Raw genomic sequence first — 17,793 nt, forward strand, 5'->3', positions numbered from 1 at the left:
CCCGTGGAGATGATATTTGGTGGTGATACGAGCGAGCTTGTGTTTTCTGTCGTCCGGGATAATAGTATTTTGCTGTCGGAAGGTTCCGAAGCTGTCGGGAGAGCGAGGTTTCTATCGGAGAGTAGTAACATGTCTTCTTCATCAGGTTGTGCATCCAGTAACGTATCATCGCTATAACTCCCATCCCTTCTCCACACCGGAGGAGATATCTTTGCCTCGGGAAACAAACTTATCGCTGTATGGCCAAGAGACTTACCGTCGCCCTGTGTTTCGTTTGTTAGTATCAAAGCAGCCCCAAACTTCTTCAGGACTTTTGACGGCTGGACAAAACGTCTTTGGTTCACGTTCATAATCTCCATGGAATCAAAGCAACTAGCAATTGATTTTGACAGACCCCGGGAGAGACCATCAACGACCTGTTCCAGGCCCTTCAAGTATTTATCATCAATAACTAAAGATGATTTTTCCAATAATGTGGTATCCTCCGTACCGTCCAGATTGGTCTTGGTCTTCCTTCTTTTGGTCCTAGGTGGAAGTTCCTCGCCTTTATGGAACTTGTCATTACTACCTGCTGATGATATATCAAATAGTCTAGTATCTGCCGCGTCATGCGCCTTGACTTCGATCTTGGTTCTTTTGGCCCTTGGTCGACGTTCCCTAGGAGTTGTGTGGAAGTCGAAGGAAATATGCAATCTCCTAAATTCTGCGGATAGAACGCTCCCAGGTGCTTTTAGGTGGATGTTACTAGAAAGCCAAGCTCGAGGATTTGTGGCTGAATTAGAAGGTTTCTCGTGACCAAGAAGAATGGAGAGATCCGCTTTGGAAGGAAGCACGCCTGGTTGAGGGATTTCGAGTGACGGTAATAACGAAAGCTGAGACCATAGCTTTATGGAGTCAGCAGCAGAAAGATAGAGACGAGTCAGGGCCATACATGCGCTTCTCGAAGTCGATACCCCAAGCTTTCCAGCACGTGCACACGCTGATCCTCCTCCATTATCTTGCCATCGACATGAACATGAATGTCTAATCTACAGGAGGTCCCACGATATGTCCACAAATTACCCGATGTCAAGGCTCTGACTGTATCCTCCTGGTGGAGCCGGGAAAGGCTATTTGGGATTTTGAAGTCGGCAGAAGATGTGATCGAGAGCCTCAATTTGTCTGAGACACTAGTCAGATGTATTTGCTCGAGCTCCAGCACTTTCGACGACATATCCAGAGCAGATCATGCCTAGAGCAACAGTTTGGCGGCTTTTGATGCCATTCGACTCCGGGTCCGCGGGGCAAAACGGGTGAAGAATAACAAATGAAGGGAGAGAGGATTAGTGACAGAGGAGAAATTTGAGCATGGAGATGTTAGTGACGATGATTAGTTTGTACATAGCATAGCATCAAGGAGTCGTCAGAGACCTGGATGATGGTGGTTGAAGGAAGGAGTCTTGGTGGTCTGGATTTTGGATTTTGAAGTTCCACGAGATTATTCTGCCCCTTCTCACCGCCAGATTTCCATCCTTGGAGGCGATTTATTGGTTGATACCACAACCTCTGTATCAAAAATTGGAGCAACATATCAACATTTCCACCAAAGAGTTAAGTTAAGTCGTCAGTCTTGTCTTGCCCTTGCCGCCCACTCTGCCGGCCTCTGCACATTATCCAGTAATCATTATTCCTAAAGGAGGAAAGCTAACGCTACCTTTCACTCAACTCTCCACCCACCACGAACACAAATACCTCTCCTCCCACCACTATGGCTCTGAGCAACGTGGGATCTCTCGTGCTTAACATCCTGATCTTTATCACGACCCTGGTGAACTTCAGCTACGCCCTAACCCATCTCGATACCCTCGCCCTCCTCACCATCTATGTCATCACCAAGATCTTCATGACTGCGCCGGAGCAGGCCATCTTCGCGAAATGTCAATACAAACATCTGTACCAAGACGGCTGAGGACCACCCTTCCCGAGAACGGCTACGAATCTCCTCAATATTCCGATACTCCACGCATAATTCATGGCAATGGCATTGGCAATGTCACACCTAGGCATGGAGAGAGGCAAAAGCCAGGAACCGGTGGTAACGGCCAGCCATCAACTGGACTGGATCCCGAACAATCAGAAGCATATCTACAAAACAGATTAGGGGGTCATCAGGAAGCCAGTGGCGAGAAAGGGCATAAGAGAAAGGTTGGGATTCGAGGTCGCATTAGCTGTTACACCTGGACGTGGTTCACAATGACAATGGCAACCGGTGGGATAGCAAATGTTCTGCATGCCAGTGAGGAAGGATGTCGATTTTGATTTTGATTTCTGTCTGATATGTACCAGTACCCTACCGATCCGATTGGCTCCGAATTGTTGGCACTATTGTTTTCCTCTTCAATCTGGGAATTTTCCTCATGAATTGCTTGTTCATTAGCTTGCGGTTTCACTGGAATCCTGGCTCTTTCAAAGCTTCTTTCAGGAGTCAATCCGAAGCACTATTTATCCCTGCTTGTGTAAGTGCTCTGCCAATTGCCGGCCTGAAGTACGCTCTAATAATACTTCTAGGTCGTCTCGTAAGAACATGATTCTTTGATCCTTGAAGCGGATGGATTGATGCTGATAGAAAGTAGGTCCGGTACAATACTGATCAATATGTGTCAATATGGGATACCCGAAACAGGCGAATGGTTTCAAACAGTAATGCAAGTCTGTTACTGGGTCTATGCCTCTCTAAGTGTCATAGCAAGTTCGGGAATATACCTTATCATCTGGTCAACGCAGTAAGCATAGCTGTACATATCCCAAGGCTGTAAACTAAAACTGATGTCTTCTCAAGAACATTCCCCATTCACACCATGACACCAATCTGGGTCTTCCCCGCCTACCCGCTTCTTCTTATCGCACCATTTGCCTCAAATCTAATCGACGCCCTACCTGGCGCCGCTGCCGCATATCGCATAAATTCAGTTGCTATAGCCTTCGGAGCAGTCTGTATCCAAGGCACCGGGTTTCTAGTCAGCTTGATGATATACAGCGCTTTCATTTACCGTCTCATGACGCAAAAGCTGCCGCGCGAGACTGCGCGCCCAGGAATGGTAGCTTCCCTTTACCAACCCCTAGATCACATATGCACCTAGCTAAAACAAACAGTTTGTTTCTGTCGGACCATCTGGCTTCACCGTAGCAGGCCTCGTCCACCTCGGCAGCACCGTGATCCCCAAGATAATGCCCGACGGCTATATGGGCAGCACTGACGCACCATTCATCCTAAAACTTCTCTCTGATCTCGTCGGGCTCTGGCTCTGGGGACTTTGTATCTGGTTTTTCATTGTGAGTGTAGGGGCGCATTGGCAGGTTATGAAGCCGAATGATCCGGATCATCATATTGTTTTCGATATGACTTGGTTTGTCCCTCCCCACTCCGCTCGTTGTTGTCTGTTTGAGATGAAACTCAGAGGCTAATAGTTGGTAAATAGGTTCTCATTCGTCTTCCCCAACACGGCCCTCGTAACGGCGACCCTTGCAATTGGCAGATCGCTCGAATCACATGCTATACAAGTCTTCGGCACCGTGCTAGCCTGCATACTCATCGTTGTATGGATTTTTGTCTGGGCGATGATGATTAGGGCTTTGTGGCTTAAAAAGCTGCTTTGGCCAGGCGAGATTGATGGAGCGGAGGTTAGTTTGAAGACGTGGGCGGGGACTGGAATTGCAAATGGACATCCTTTGGTGGGAGGTCTTTTCCGACATAGAGTTGAGGTTTAGATGTAGAGTTTCGTACTGGATACCCTAGGAAGATGCTAATCTCTGAGAATAACTTATTTTAGATAGATCTGAGACAAGATAATTATAGACTCCAAACCCCTTCCTCTGGTACCTCTTTTGCATGTAGCCGCTCGATTATTCCTAGCTAGTGCTTTCTGTCTCGTTACAAAAGTGCTTGGAAACCAAATACTACCCAAATTGTAGTGCAAGAGCTGATCATACTCATCTCGTATTACTTGTGGGGTCTATAATGTTGTTCATGGTATATTTAGAAGTGAAGTGAGGAAGACGCGAGGAAGTAAATAAACGCGTATGGTATCTTACCCCCTGCTGCATCTCGGATGACTTGCTTCTGCTGTCGTGGCACCTGAGGAAAAAGAAACAAATATGACAGAAATAATAACTCATAAGAATATCGACAACTCTTTTGGAGAAATTGCATCGTCACGGGAAAATCTTCACTGTTCGCTGCAGAATAGTAGTTGTGTTTAGTTTATATTGCAGCAAGAACTCCGAGTGAGAACATCTATCTCCGAAGACTTAGATACCGAACGTATCTGCAATACAGAAGAGGGATATAGTAGGTCTTGGCGTTTTCTCCCGTGTCTCCTGTCACCTACTCGCGCCCAACATCATCATCTCTCGCCATGGCCAAACCAGAAAAGGCTCGCTCCTTCGTATGTTCCGCATTCGTCCCTCTTTCCTTTGTGTTTGCTGTCGAGTTTGGGCGAGGAGGAAGGTCGAGAAACGTATTGCACATCTTAAGCTAGTTATATTCTCTCTTCCGCTTCTAAGGGTCAGACGGATTGGGTTTTCGCTTCTGGATGACATTGCTCCCAGACTTATGCCTTGTTCTCTTGCAGCCTCCATCCGGGTGCGAGTATCGGTTGCAGCAAGTCCAATGCAAACCGCGCAAACCGCCCATAACAAATTTTCCTGTATTTCTGTCAGCTTATGGGAAACATTAGATGAAAGGGACAAACCTGGATGCCACCTACAAGCCCTAGCCTTGTTCTTGGCCAGGTCGAACTCTTTTTCGCAATTCCAACATTTTCCAAGTCGAAGCGTTACTTCGTCATCATCAAGAATAATGTGGCTCGTTGACAATTCATCCTCCTGATCTGACTCGGTTTCTTCGAAATCAGAATCGCAATCCGACTGCTCATCCTCAATCCAGTATCTGTCAATATCCTTCCCTTTGACGAAGAACAAGTGTTCGAGTTCAATGCGTAAATCTGGCTTGATTTCGCAGTGCTTGAATACGCGTTGAAAGTCCTCCGCTTTCATCCCCTTGATTATCTCCCATATCGTATCAGACTGTTGTCCAGGGCTGGAAGCTGCAACTGCTCCGAGCGTGGGTGTAGATTGTGACATCGCTGTGTTCTTGCTCCGTCTCCCACGTGTGAGGTTCGTGGCGGCCGTGCCTATGGATGATGTTGGAGCAGTAGTAGTGTTCTTGTTGAGTGTGCTCCCCTGGAAGGAGATTGAGAGGTTGCTTGTGGAAGTGAATCCACAAACTGAGGTCTCTAGGAAGAACTCCAAAATCCACATTGTAGCAATATCCAGCCCCCACCGCCCTGTTACTGTTGCTGAGCATCCAAGTGACTTGGCCTTCCTACATAGGTATAGTGCTTCCGAGTCCTCTCAGAGAAGTAGAGAGCGACGAATCTTTCAACGCTGGGGTGCTCTGTAGTATTTAGACTGCAACATTACACTTAACCCTACCTCTTTTTCTAGAACTATAGTTTTTTCGGAAATGCTGCAAGATGCCTGTTAATATACATGGATCCTAATATAGCAGGCTATGAGAAATAAATCGTAAACTTATTGCCTTCTTTTACTACCTTATGATACTTAACATCCTCCCCCTTCCTCTTTCCGTTCTGCTGAACTTTTACCCCTTCCTTACCACCCACAATTACCTCTTCCACGACGTGATTTTCCGAGGTTGGAGGAGGGGAGTGGTGTCTTTGTCGGTGTTTTTCCATGTGTCGTCTCCTGCATTGATCTCTTTATCTCATATATCTACAGTAGTAGTTCACTAATATAATAGAGGGAAAGAATTACAGGTATGCCATTCACAGGACATTTTGTATTTTGGTACTGTAGTCATCAGGATCGCCTGATGCATATCTTTTTGGCTTTGAACTCGGCATCGGCATGATACCTAACCACACAACCGCCAGTTACCAGCCAGTACAAATTAGGGTCTCGAATTAAATCGTCATTTGTGTCAATCTTGGCGAGAGCTGGATCATCTGCTGGTATGACTATATTCCGCAAAAATTGGCGGACTGCTGGGAACTCTGACTCTGGAATGAATGGCATGCCCGGGAGGAGTCTTCGGCTCTAGATTGACTGATTTCAGGCTTCATTAAGAATATGGAGATACTTGAACATGCCTAGAAGCAAGATCGAGTCGAAGGAGGTGGGATGAGAAGAGTTTGAATATAATCACCCCGCGTGTCTTACCATCCTTTCCTGAAGGTATGTAATGGTACACGTACTATACCGGTAGAATCCCGTGCTGGAGACCACCAAACCTCTTCCCAGAGAAAATATAACTACACTACAGAACTGAATATTCAACTCTACCTTATGCATACCTCGACTTCTTCATTGGTTGCCCCGCTGTCTTATGCTTCGTCTGCTTGCAGCCTTCTTGGCCCCCAAGCTTGTCGCAGCAAGTCCACTTATACCCATCCTCGTAGTCAGAGTCGCTCATCAATTCCCAAGGATCGCCATGGCAATCAGGATCGTGGTCGGCCCAAAAGTCATCATCATCGTAGATTTCTCTTTTGCCTGTCATTCCTGTCAGTGAGCGCAAACAATGGTACAAAAGAGAGCCATACCTGCATGCCAAATACAGTCGCCCCTTTCGTTCTCCGTAACATCGAATTCCTCTTTGCAATTCTCGCATTTGGCAAATCGAGGAAAAAGTTCATCGTCCATGATTGCCTCTGCCTTTCGCTTCAAGCTCGTTGCTACTGGGGGAATGTGTCCAGCTGGAGCTTTTTGCTGCGAATCTAACACAGCGCTCTCGTTCTCGCTGTCACTCTCACTTTCCTCCTCGCTCTCCGAATTACCATGATCCTCGCTATCCGTATTCGCATGATACGGCACAACGTCCCTCTTCGGCACCAAGAATTCCCGTTCAACCAGCGCCTTGGAGGCAGGATGTTGACGACATACCGTTAACAGAAGCTCAAGCACGCGTTCTGCGCTCGCTTTGTTCAGTGCTTCGATTAATGGGGCGGAAAGATGAGATGTGGGTGAGGGGAGAAGAGCTGCAATAGGTGGGAGTTGGACATTGTTTGGGATGGCATTAAGGGGTAGACGCATGCTTGAGGAATTCAAGACATTGGGCTTGGAATTGTTAGAGGGAGTGTTCTCGTCGGAACTGTCGTCAAATGTGAGGTCAATAACTCTGCCCGCCATGTTGAGGAATTGTGATTAAAGATGGGATATGTTTGGATAGCTCAGGGGAAGACGCGACTTGGACGCGTTCTTGTAATCGAACTTGCTATCTCAGATCATGTGACAAAGTATCAAGTAATTTGGACGCAAGGAAATGTAAAGTAATTCAGACAGTTTCATGGAATCATTATCTCTTATATCATTATAGAAAAAATATATTCTTTAGGCATATATCTTTATAGCTTAAAACCTTCAATATAACATAACCTAGGGTAGGATCTGGCTCAGCAGCTCGAAGTCAGAGCTATATTCTTGAAGCCCACATGAACCATCAGCTTGGAAAGGAAAAATAGGTATTATGGCATAAATACAAAGGTTCAAGTATACGAGCTTACCATATTGAAGCAATGGAGATCCGATGCCCTAGTGACTCGACCAACTTCGTTACCATCGACTTGATGCAACTCTACATTTTGGAGATTGGACAACTTGCAGCCATATTTAAAGGGCTTGCATCTGAAAGGAAGAACATGGAGAGGAGCAAATGTGAAAGAAGAAGATTTCGCTATGATGTGTGTGTAAAGAAGTCCAAGTGAAAAAAAGAGACGAGACGAGAAAGAAAGACTTAGTCCTTATCTTATCGCCGATCTTCTACAGTGGGGTGCAAAAGGTTTGAACCCATGTCTTTGTAGCTAACTGAGAAAGGTAGTCGCTTGACTTCTCTAGGATTAGTCTCAAAGACATGGGTTCAGACTTTTGCACCGCACTGTACTATGCCAAACCAAAACGGCAATTCTAGACAATACTTAACCTTCTTAAAAGCGGGTAGCATGAAAGCAATGTTTCGCTGGAGACTATACGTCTCCACCTGAGACTCTTTTACTAGAAACAATTCGCGCCTTGATATCCCCGTACCGCAATTAGCTTGTAGTATGCCCTAGAAAGATCTAAGAATAGCGCCAATTCCATCATTTGGCGGCAATCAAACGTCGTTCTCTTCAGTTTTCTCCGCCTTCAGTCAGCCTACAAGCACTATGGAAGAGCATTCAAGGATGGGTAAGTAAATACTCAGATATCAATGACATTTCTGCTTACGCTTGCCAGATGAGAACTCGAGAACTATAAAGATCAGCTGGACTGCGCTGTTCAGCTTGGTCCTGCTGTGCTCGACAGGCACCATCGCTTCCATAGATTCTTCTGGGGTTGGCGGCTTAGGAGCTGTTTCGAGCGAAAGCAAAGTATGCAGCGAGATCGGGGTAGAGCTGCTGAAGAGAGGAGTGGGTGTAAATCAAGAGATGAGCTGAAAAGGGGCTGATCACATGACTAGGGCAATGCTGCTGATGCTATGGTTGGAACGACACTCTGTGTGGGGGTGATAGGTGAGATCAATTTCATGTGGTATCAAAGCTTTGCTGATTGTTGAAGGTATGCAACATAGTGGTATCGGTGGAGGTGGTTTCATGTTAGTGAGAGGCTCGGATGGGAAATATGAATCAATAGGTGGGTCAACCAACGTCAAATAAAGAATAATATACTGACTCCAGAGCAGACTTCCGAGAAACCGCTCCCGCGGCGGCTTTTGAGGATATGTACAAAGATAACATCATGGGCAGCGTTCGTGGCGGGTTAGCAAGCGGTGTACCTGGAGATGTTCGAGGGTTGGAATACCTTCATAGTAAGTACGGAGTAAGTTTCGATTTCCATTCACAAGATTCAAAACCCCATACTGATCAGTATTATAGAAACTCCCGTGGCGAGCAGTCTGTAATCCAGCTGTCCATGTTGCAAGGTACGGCTTTCCTGTCACCAACGATCTGGTCCGGTACATGGACGCCGCAACTTCGAATGGGAATACATTTTTGACGGATGACCCGCAATGGGCTGTTGATTTTGCCCCTAATGGTATGGATATCACCTAGTATGGAACTTTCTGGAGCTGACTATATTTCCAGGAACACGCGTTGGGCTTGGCGATATTTTGACTCGGAAGCGATACGCAAAGTAACCACCTCCCTCTCCCCATTCTAGTTATGTCTAATATCTGTCAGTACTCTTGAGGCAATAGCAAAGCATGGCTCAAAAGCCTTCTACGAGGGGAAGATTGCGAATTACACCGTCGCGGCCCTCCAAGCCCAAAACGGCACTATGACACTTGAAGATCTAGAAGACTACAAAGTCACGATCCGCAAACCCATATCCATCACCTACCGCGGCCACAAAGTCTACTCCTGTGGTGCTCCATCTGGGGGTTCCGTCGCCCTAAGCAGTTAGCACCCTCTCACCCCCCTTCATCCCTCCATTCCACTCTCGCTGACCCCTCTCACCCAGTCCTAAAAATCATCGAAGGCTACAACATGTCCGATGCCTCCATCTCCAACCTAAACGTCCATCGCCTCGACGAAGCAATGCGCTTCTCCTACGCCGCACGCTCCTCCCTTGGCGACCCTGATTTCTTCCCTTACATGCACGGCCTGGAGTCCAGTATGCTCCTCCCCTCAACCGCGTCCAGCATCCGCGCCCGCATCTCCGACAACACCACACACAACATCTCCTACTACGCCTCCCCCTCGCACCCTCTATACTCCCTGCCCTCGAACCACGGCACCAGCCATATTGTGACCAGCGACAAAAGCGGCCTGAGCGTGAGTTTGACAAGTACGGTCAACCTGCTGTTTGGGAGCCAGTTGGTGGTGCCCGAGACAGGGGTCGTGATGAACAACGAGATGAACGATTTTTCGATCCCCGGAATCCCGAATGCATTCGGCTTTGTGCCGAGTCCGATAAACTACATCCGGCCGTTCAAACGGCCGCTCTCGTCCATATCCCCGCTCATCGTCGAGCATGCGAATGGCACGCTTCTGCTGAGTATTGGCGCCGCGGGCGGGTCGCGCATCCCGACTGCGACGGTGCAGGGCGTGTGGCATGTGCTGGATCATGGCATGGGGCTGGGGGCTGCGCTGGGGGAGAGCAGGCTGCATGATCAGCTTGTGCCGGCTGCGACGGCGTTTGAAGAGGGGTTTGAGGGCGAGGTGGTGGAGAGTATGAGGGCGAGGGGACATAATGTTAGCTGGGTTGGGCATGCGGAGAGTGCGGTGCAGGGGGGTGTTGAGGGGGTGGGATGGCGCGTTTGAGGCGGGGAGTGAGCCGAGGCAGAGGGATAGTGGTGGGGTTAGTTGTTGATATAGGGGCGAGGGGATATATTTATGATAATAGACTCCGTAGCATAGCTATTATTGAAGAGCTGGGTATGACAAACAGTGGAGAGATGGTTTGACGATAGATTGAATATAATACCAGTTGAATCAAAAACTACTGGTAAGAAAACGGACCAGTGAATTAGAAGTTGAAAAATTATCTCACGAGTTTTCAGGGGGACAGTATTTGTGTCTTCTGGTGCCAATTTATCCACCAACGGCACCAGCCTCGAGGATAGAGCTCAGCAAGACTTGAGGAATTAGAGATGAGAACTTAAAGGGAATCTGGGGCACGTAAGCTTTGGAGATACGATATAATAAAATGAGGCTGGTATCAATATATAACGCATGCAGTCTATCTATATATACATCAGAGGGTATTCAAGGATCTCTCAACCGTTTCAGAACAACCAGCTTCTCCATCTGCACAATCCAACCCCTCGCAAACTCCTCTTCTGTAAACCTCTTCGCGGACCTTCGAGCTCTAAGACGCATCGCTAGCTTATTTGGTAGAGAGAGCGCTTGCTCGAAACCCTCTGCAAATTCTGTGGATGTTGTTGCGTGGAATCCTGTTTCGGGAATTAGTACAAGATTCGAATAGGAAAGGGAGGCGGGAGGAGCTTACCAGTAGGCTCGCCATCAATAGTAGTAACAATGTCCCTCTTGGGACCACCACTATTATGCACGACTGAAATCAACCCCGCGGCCTGATACTCCACAACACCGATCCCGAAATGTTCATTCCACATCCCGTTCACGCCCACACTCGCTCTCCGTAACTCATCCAGGATCTCAGGCCATGATGCATCAAGCTTAAATTCTACTGATTCTTTGACTTGCAACTCATTGGCTAACAATCGTAGCTCGTAGACTCGTTTTGAGTCCCCGTCATCTCGTACACTTCCAACTAGTACGAGCTTTGCCCCTTTGGTAGCAGGGGTTTTGGTTGCCATGAATTCGGCGAATGCGGAAAGTATGAGCTTGTGGTTCTTTTCGGGACGGAATTGTGCAATATACAGGAGCACATTCTCGCGTTTCATCTCACTGGCTTCAGACACCTCGACTTCCTTCTCAAGTTCTTCGACGGCAACTGGAGGGAATACCGCGGTAGCTGCAGGTTTCTTTAACTCTAGACGCCATTCGCCCCAGAGCGCATTGATGTGCTCCTGGGTCCAGGTTGAGTTCGTCATTACGACATCGATGGAGGCCCCTACAGCGGAGTATAGCTTGGCGAATAATTGCCAGTAGATCTTCTTGGCTGCTCCCCCCGCGCCACCCCCCTTTCCGGCGTTTACTCCTTGGGATCCGGTTGCTGAGTTGGCGTCTAGTGATTTCAACATATCTGTTGAGATTGTTGGGTAATGGACGTAAGCTCCAGTTGGTACGTCTCTGAAAAGTATCTTGCTAAATGCAAGCGCAAACGCATATCCCACTGTATCCACGAATATATCCGGGGGGAGGAGAGAGAAAGCATCCCATGCCAACACTAGGGAGCCAATAGACTGTCCTAGGAGCGTGAAATGGGGCCATGAGGAGGCGAGGACCCAAGAGCGGGTGGTCAGGTAGAGGAAGGTGACGGTAGGAGCATGGAGGTGGATGTTGAACGTTTTCTGTGGTAAAGCTGTCAACGGTTATTCTACCGTACAGAGATATTTCCTACCTTGACTCGAGCAAGAATGGCAGCCTTATCTACATCGTGATCGCCAGTATAGACAACACATTTGGCGTTTGGCCATCGTTTTTGTGTTGCTCTGATTGCTGCCCAAAGGACTCGCTCTCCCCCACCACCGGCGTTACTGAATACTATTAGCTATTGCTTTATGCTCTTTGCAGATGCAAATACACACCAGAAAGGATGAAAGAATCCAACGATGCCAGCCCACTCTCTGTCCGCCGTCTCCCCATTGTTTGCGGTGCCCGTCGCATATGCTTCCACATTCTCCCAGTCGTCGCTGTCTCTCTTGTTTTCCCCTGCCGCCGCGTATGCTTTCTCTTCAGTCTCGACCAGTTCCAGTATCTGCGCTTTCCGGCCAGCGGTCTTCTTCCTCAAGTAATAGCCAAGTGTCCCGCCGATATAGAATACGAGCTTCGGTCCCAGCAGGATGATTGTTATGGGAAGAAAGCCTAAAATCGAGACGAGCACGATGGTCATGTTCTGGGTCAAGCCAAATGTCCAGACATCGCTTCCGTCGGGCGTTTTGCAGGTTTCCGCCATGATATCGTGAGTTACCTGCTTATTTCTTGGATCTGGTCAAAGTTCGAAGATTTGGCCTCACCCTCACTTCACTTTCTAGGGCCAGGGCCAGGGTCAGGGTTCTTAGCTTGGTTGACGCGACGGGACAGATGGGCACCGGCGTTTTTGAGCGGCTGACCCCGACATGGCCTGTTGCTGTACTGCACTATACTGTAAAAGCGTCAACCTTTTTTGCACTTCTACTCGAGTAGTCTTCTACAAGACAGACAATCCACCAATTGAGGTCACCGCGGGGCATGGATTGATTCGTTGTGCAGGCGATTGATATTCAATTGATCGTGGTTATCTCTCTCTATTACCTCCACCATGTTGCTTCTTCTCCGTTCCAGAGCAGCCTTTGTTCGTCCCTCGAGCTCTCGCGCCAAAGTATCAGCCGCCTTCCTCCAGCTCCCTCCAAACTATCGCGCATTCCACGCCTCCCCCCGACCTCAATTCCTCGAGACTATTGCCACGCCTGCCCATCTTCTCTTCCAAGGCTTGCACAGCTTCACCGGCCTACCATGGGTCTACACAATTCCTCTCACAGCTATGACGATCCGACTCTTGATATCCCTTCCACTTTCAATCTCACAGCGTCGCCTTCAAGAGAAACGGCGGCAATTGCGACCTTTGGTCCAGGCATGGCATCATCAATCGCAAAACGAGAGTATGAAGGAGGTAGGGCATTTGGGACCTGAAAAGACACACGCGGCGTTTTCGAAGAAGGCTCGCCGCAAGAAAATCGAGATCTTGCGAAGACATGGCTGCGGACAATTATCGCTTTTTCGTGCGCCTTTGATCCAGCTACCAGTATTCATGATGTCAATTGAGGCATTAAGAATCATGGCCGGGACAAAATCGGGCCTGCTGGGCTTAATTGCTCGGACGATTATGGGTCAAGAAGCAATGGGGCTCGAGGAGCGGAAGGGGAGTTTATGGTTTGAGCCAAGTCTCACCACTGAAGGTGCTCTATGGTTCAAGGATTTGACAGTTGAGGATCCAAAAATGATGCTCCCATTCATTCTTTCGGGCTCAATGATTATCAACGTGCTAGAAGGTAAGAAGAAGATGAAGGGCGCCACCGCCCCGACCGTTTGGCAAAAACGATTCACCAGGATAACGCTCGCCATGGCTATTGCTGCTGGCCCTCTTGTGCTTCATGTGCCCAGCGGGGTGCTGGTGTACTGGATATCCTCGATGTTAATGGCTTTTGGCCAGGCTATTCTACTAAACCGTTTCATGCCGAACAAGAAGCAGCTTACCACTTGCCAACCGCGACGACCAGTACGTGGTAGTAGTCTTGCCATGAAGGATGTTTTTATTTGAGAAGTAGAGAATTGTGTTGTAGCTTTGTTAGATATATGGTTGATAGACAGCCCGGCATAGACATCAACGTCCACTAAAAGAGTGGTTTCCACAGATCCCCAATACCGTGTGAAAGACAGAGCAGAATGTGGTAGTTACGATGCAACCTTTGTAGCCCAGACCGATGATCGGCGATCCTACAGCACCAGATCCTACAAGCTATCTCATGTACAAGCAGAGCTCCAGACTTGCAAAGGGGGAGGGGTGGGGTAATTGCTGCTCTAAGCGAGTTCTCACATTCGCCCCTTAATACCTGCATGATCTTTGCAACGCCTCTTGGCACATGGAAGAACTCTCATACCTCAAGGCTTGCAAGCATTTACTGCAAGTCTTAATTCTTAGTACTCTTGAATGCTCAATTTTGGAGCATTCTATACCCAAGTGATATCTGTAAACCCTGTCCTGTACATTCTTACAAATACAAATACAGATACAAGCCCCGATGACAAATTCTAAGGAAATTGGTCCTTCTCAATCTCTTAGACACATTCCAGCCCCTCATCACGAAAATCAACAGGAGCACGTGAGATTTCCCAAGGTTTGTAAGGCAGCATGGCTTAAAGTGGTTTCGCGGTGTTGTGACACGCTAAGTAGCTTACGGAACGCGCTTTCTTTGGCGAAGTCGCGTTCCGCCAACAAGTACTTGAGAAAAACACTCCCTCTTCAAACTCCTCCCACTCCCACACCAACAACATCAACAACAACACCTTCAACCGCCCCATCCTCGAGACTATTGTGTTTCTCGAGTTACACATATATTCTTTGTAATCTACACATCGATACTCATCGACCCCTCCATCGTCAACAGCTACTCCCCATCACAACGCCATCATGTTCGTGTGGAAACGCGGTATGTATATTCTATCCAGCATATCAGAGCCCCTACTAACAAGACCATAGATGGACGCAAGGAGCGTGTCCAGTTCGACAAGATCACAGCTCGTGTCTCCCGACTGTGTTATGGCCTCGACGCCGAACACGTCGATGCCGCGGCGATCACTCAGAAGGTTATCTCAGGTGTCTACCAGGGAGTCACCACTATAGAGCTTGATAATCTGGTATGCGGATCTTTTTCCAACGCGTCTCTTTCCACAACCTTTGCTGATTCCATCCAAAGGCCGCAGAGACTGCTGCATACATGACAGTCACCCACCCAGACTATGCCATCCTCGCTGCACGAATTGCCGTCTCCAACCTCCACAAGCAGACAAAGAAGCAATTTTCCGCTGTCATCAATGACCTATACCACTATGTCAACCCTCGAAACAAAAAGAAGTCCCCCATGATCAGCCAAGCAACATACGAATGCATCATGAAGCACGAGGACGAACTCAATTCTGCTATTGTCTACGATCGGGATTTCCAGTACCAATACTTTGGATTTAAAACCCTCGAGCGATCATACCTCCTCCGTCTCGAAGGCAAGGTTGCCGAGCGCCCACAACACATGATCATGCGTGTAGCAGTTGGAATCCATGGTGAAGACATCGAAGCCGCCATCGAAACATACAACTTGATGTCGAGCAAATACTTCACACATGCCTCCCCAACACTCTTCGCCGCCGGCACACCACAAGCACAACTTTCTTCTTGTTTCCTGATCGATATGAAGGAGGACAGCATCGATGGCATCTATGACACATTGAAGACCTGTGCTATGATCTCCAAGAATGCTGGTGGTATTGGCCTCAACGTCCACAGAATCCGTGCTACTGGAGCCTACATCGCTGGTACAAACGGTAACTCCAACGGCATTGTTCCCATGCTTCGAGTCTTCAACAACACCGCCAGATATGTTGATCAAGGTGGCAACAAGCGTCCTGGTGCATTTGCCATCTACCTTGAGCCATGGCATGCTGATGTTTTCGAGTTCCTTGATCTGCGGAAGAACCACGGCAAAGAGGAAGTTCGCGCTCGTGATCTCTTCTACGCTTTGTGGATTCCTGATCTTTTCATGAAGCGTGTTGAAAAGAACGGAGAGTGGACTTTGATGTGTCCAAACGAATGCCCAGGCTTGGCAGACGTTTATGGTGATGAGTTCGAGGCTCTCTACGAGAAATACGAGAGTGAAGGCAGAGGCCGCAAGACCATAAAGGCCCAGAAGCTTTGGTACTCTATTCTTGAGGCTCAGACCGAGACCGGTAACCCTTTTATGCTTTACAAGGATGCATGCAACAGAAAGAGCAACCAGAAGAACCTTGGTACCATCCGAAGTTCTAACTTGTGCACAGAGATTATCGAATACTGTGCTCCAGATGAAGTTGCTTGTTGCAATTTGGCTTCTCTCGCTCTCCCATCCTACGTTGACATTACCAATGGTACCTATGACTTCAACAAGCTTCATGAGGTCTGCCAAGTTGTCGTCAAGAACTTGAACAAGATCATTGAGATCAACTACTACCCAGTCCCCGAAGCTAAAAAGAGCAACTTGCGTCACCGACCTATTGCTGTTGGTGTCCAAGGTCTTGCTGATGCTTTCTTGGCTCTTCGCCTGCCATTCGACTCTCCGGAGGCTAAGCACCTCAACAAACAGATATTCGAGACAATTTACCACGGTGCCTTGACTGCATCAGTGGAGCTCGCAAAGATTCACGGCACCTACGAGACATATGAGGGCTCCCCCGTCTCCAAGGGAGAGCTACAATATGATATGTGGGGCGTTACTCCTACCGATCTTTGGGACTGGGACAGCCTGAAGCAAGAGATCAAGCAACACGGTATCCGAAACAGTTTGCTTGTTGCGCCTATGCCAACAGCCAGCACCAGTCAGATTCTGGGCTTCAACGAATGTTTCGAGCCATACACATCCAACATCTACTCTAGACGGGTGCTTGCTGGAGAGTTCCAGGTCGTCAACCCTTGGCTCCTCAAAGATCTTGTCGACATGGGTCTCTGGTCTGACAACATGAAGAACCGTATCATCGCTGATGGTGGTTCTATCCAGAACATCCCCAATATCCCAGCTGATATTAAGGCTTTGTACAAGACCGTGTGGGAGATCTCTCAACGCAACATCGTCCAAATGGCTGCTGATCGTGGTGCATTTATTGATCAATCCCAATCTATGAACATCCACATGAAGGATCCAACAATGGGCAAGATTACCAGTATGCACTTTGCTGGCTGGAAGTTGGGTCTCAAGACTGGAATGTACTACCTCCGCACAATGGCCGCTTCAGCCCCCATCCAGTTCACTGTCGATCAAGAGGCTCTTCAAGTTGCTGACACCAACGTTGCTCGGGAGCGTTTAACCAAGAAGCGACCTTCTGCTGGCTTTATTGGAGCCTCTTCACAAACATCCGCCCCTCGCCCTATGTACATGAAGCAAAACTCAAACACGAGTGCCCCAAACGGGGTCCCGACGCCGTCGACAACCCCACCGCCGGCGTCTGAGAAAAAACTTGCACCCACCCCAGTCAAGGCTCCAGTTTTCAAAGCCGATGTCGAAGAGGGAGATTCTCCCAAGTCACTCGCAACCGAGCCAGCTACTAAGCCACCAAAGGTTGAGGAACTTCCTGAGCCTACCGTCCCGGCTAAGAAGCAGGAAGAGGATAACGCCACTGAGAGTACCGAGCGAGAGAATGATATTTATGCCGATGCAGTTTTGCAATGTAAGTCTTTCCAACATTATCCCTTGTATGTGAGCAGCGCTAACATCTATACAGGCAGCATTGAGAACAGGGAAGAATGCCTAATGTGTAGTGGATAGATGGATCAATGCTTACGCATGCTTTGCTTGTGCTGTTTTCCCTTTATCCAACGGAGTTAGTCTTTGCATTATGGTTATGAATATTCAGCGTCATTGATAGTTTGCTTTTGCTGGATTGGACACGAAAG

At 48.1% G+C, this 17,793-nt stretch overlaps 5 protein-coding genes across 5 annotated transcripts; 3 read left to right on the forward strand and 2 right to left on the reverse strand.

Moving 5' to 3' along the window:
- Positions 1-6,343: 6,343 nt before the first annotated feature.
- Positions 6,344-7,185, reverse strand: LHYA1_G004482 (uncharacterized protein; the record flags this gene model as incomplete). The annotated part of the gene is made up of 2 exons (XM_031149441.1): positions 6,344-6,549; positions 6,600-7,185. The coding sequence occupies 2 exons, from the start codon at positions 7,183-7,185 to the stop codon at positions 6,344-6,346; spliced, it is 792 nt and encodes a 263-aa protein (XP_031007146.1).
- Positions 7,186-8,198: 1,013 nt separating this feature from the next.
- On the forward strand, positions 8,199-10,295 carry LHYA1_G004483 (Glutathione hydrolase proenzyme; the record flags this gene model as incomplete). The annotated part of the gene is made up of 9 exons (XM_031149442.1): positions 8,199-8,220; positions 8,269-8,441; positions 8,492-8,543; positions 8,590-8,664; positions 8,714-8,850; positions 8,907-9,066; positions 9,117-9,165; positions 9,213-9,430; positions 9,493-10,295. 9 exons carry the CDS (start codon positions 8,199-8,201, stop codon positions 10,293-10,295), a joined length of 1,689 nt encoding a protein of 562 aa, XP_031007147.1.
- Positions 10,296-10,739: 444 nt separating this feature from the next.
- alg-11 (GDP-Man:Man(3)GlcNAc(2)-PP-Dol alpha-1,2-mannosyltransferase) lies at positions 10,740-12,573 on the reverse strand (the record flags this gene model as incomplete). Its single annotated transcript, XM_031149443.1, has 4 exons — positions 10,740-10,927; positions 10,984-11,968; positions 12,019-12,154; positions 12,206-12,573. The coding sequence occupies 4 exons, from the start codon at positions 12,571-12,573 to the stop codon at positions 10,740-10,742; spliced, it is 1,677 nt and encodes a 558-aa protein (XP_031007148.1).
- A 345-nt stretch (positions 12,574-12,918) lies between these two features.
- On the forward strand, positions 12,919-13,917 carry COX18 (Mitochondrial inner membrane protein; the record flags this gene model as incomplete). Its single annotated transcript, XM_031149444.1, has 1 exon — positions 12,919-13,917. One exon carries the CDS (start codon positions 12,919-12,921, stop codon positions 13,915-13,917), a length of 999 nt encoding a protein of 332 aa, XP_031007149.1.
- An 870-nt stretch (positions 13,918-14,787) lies between these two features.
- On the forward strand, positions 14,788-17,665 carry rnr-1 (Ribonucleoside-diphosphate reductase large chain; the record flags this gene model as incomplete). The annotated part of the gene is made up of 4 exons (XM_031149445.1): positions 14,788-14,806; positions 14,857-15,014; positions 15,074-17,567; positions 17,622-17,665. The coding sequence occupies 4 exons, from the start codon at positions 14,788-14,790 to the stop codon at positions 17,663-17,665; spliced, it is 2,715 nt and encodes a 904-aa protein (XP_031007150.1).
- Positions 17,666-17,793: the final 128 nt, after the last annotated feature.

This window comes from Lachnellula hyalina (assembly GCF_007821495.1).
Source record: "Lachnellula hyalina strain CBS 185.66 chromosome Unknown contig00032, whole genome shotgun sequence".
NCBI lineage: Eukaryota > Fungi > Ascomycota > Leotiomycetes > Helotiales > Lachnaceae > Lachnellula > Lachnellula hyalina.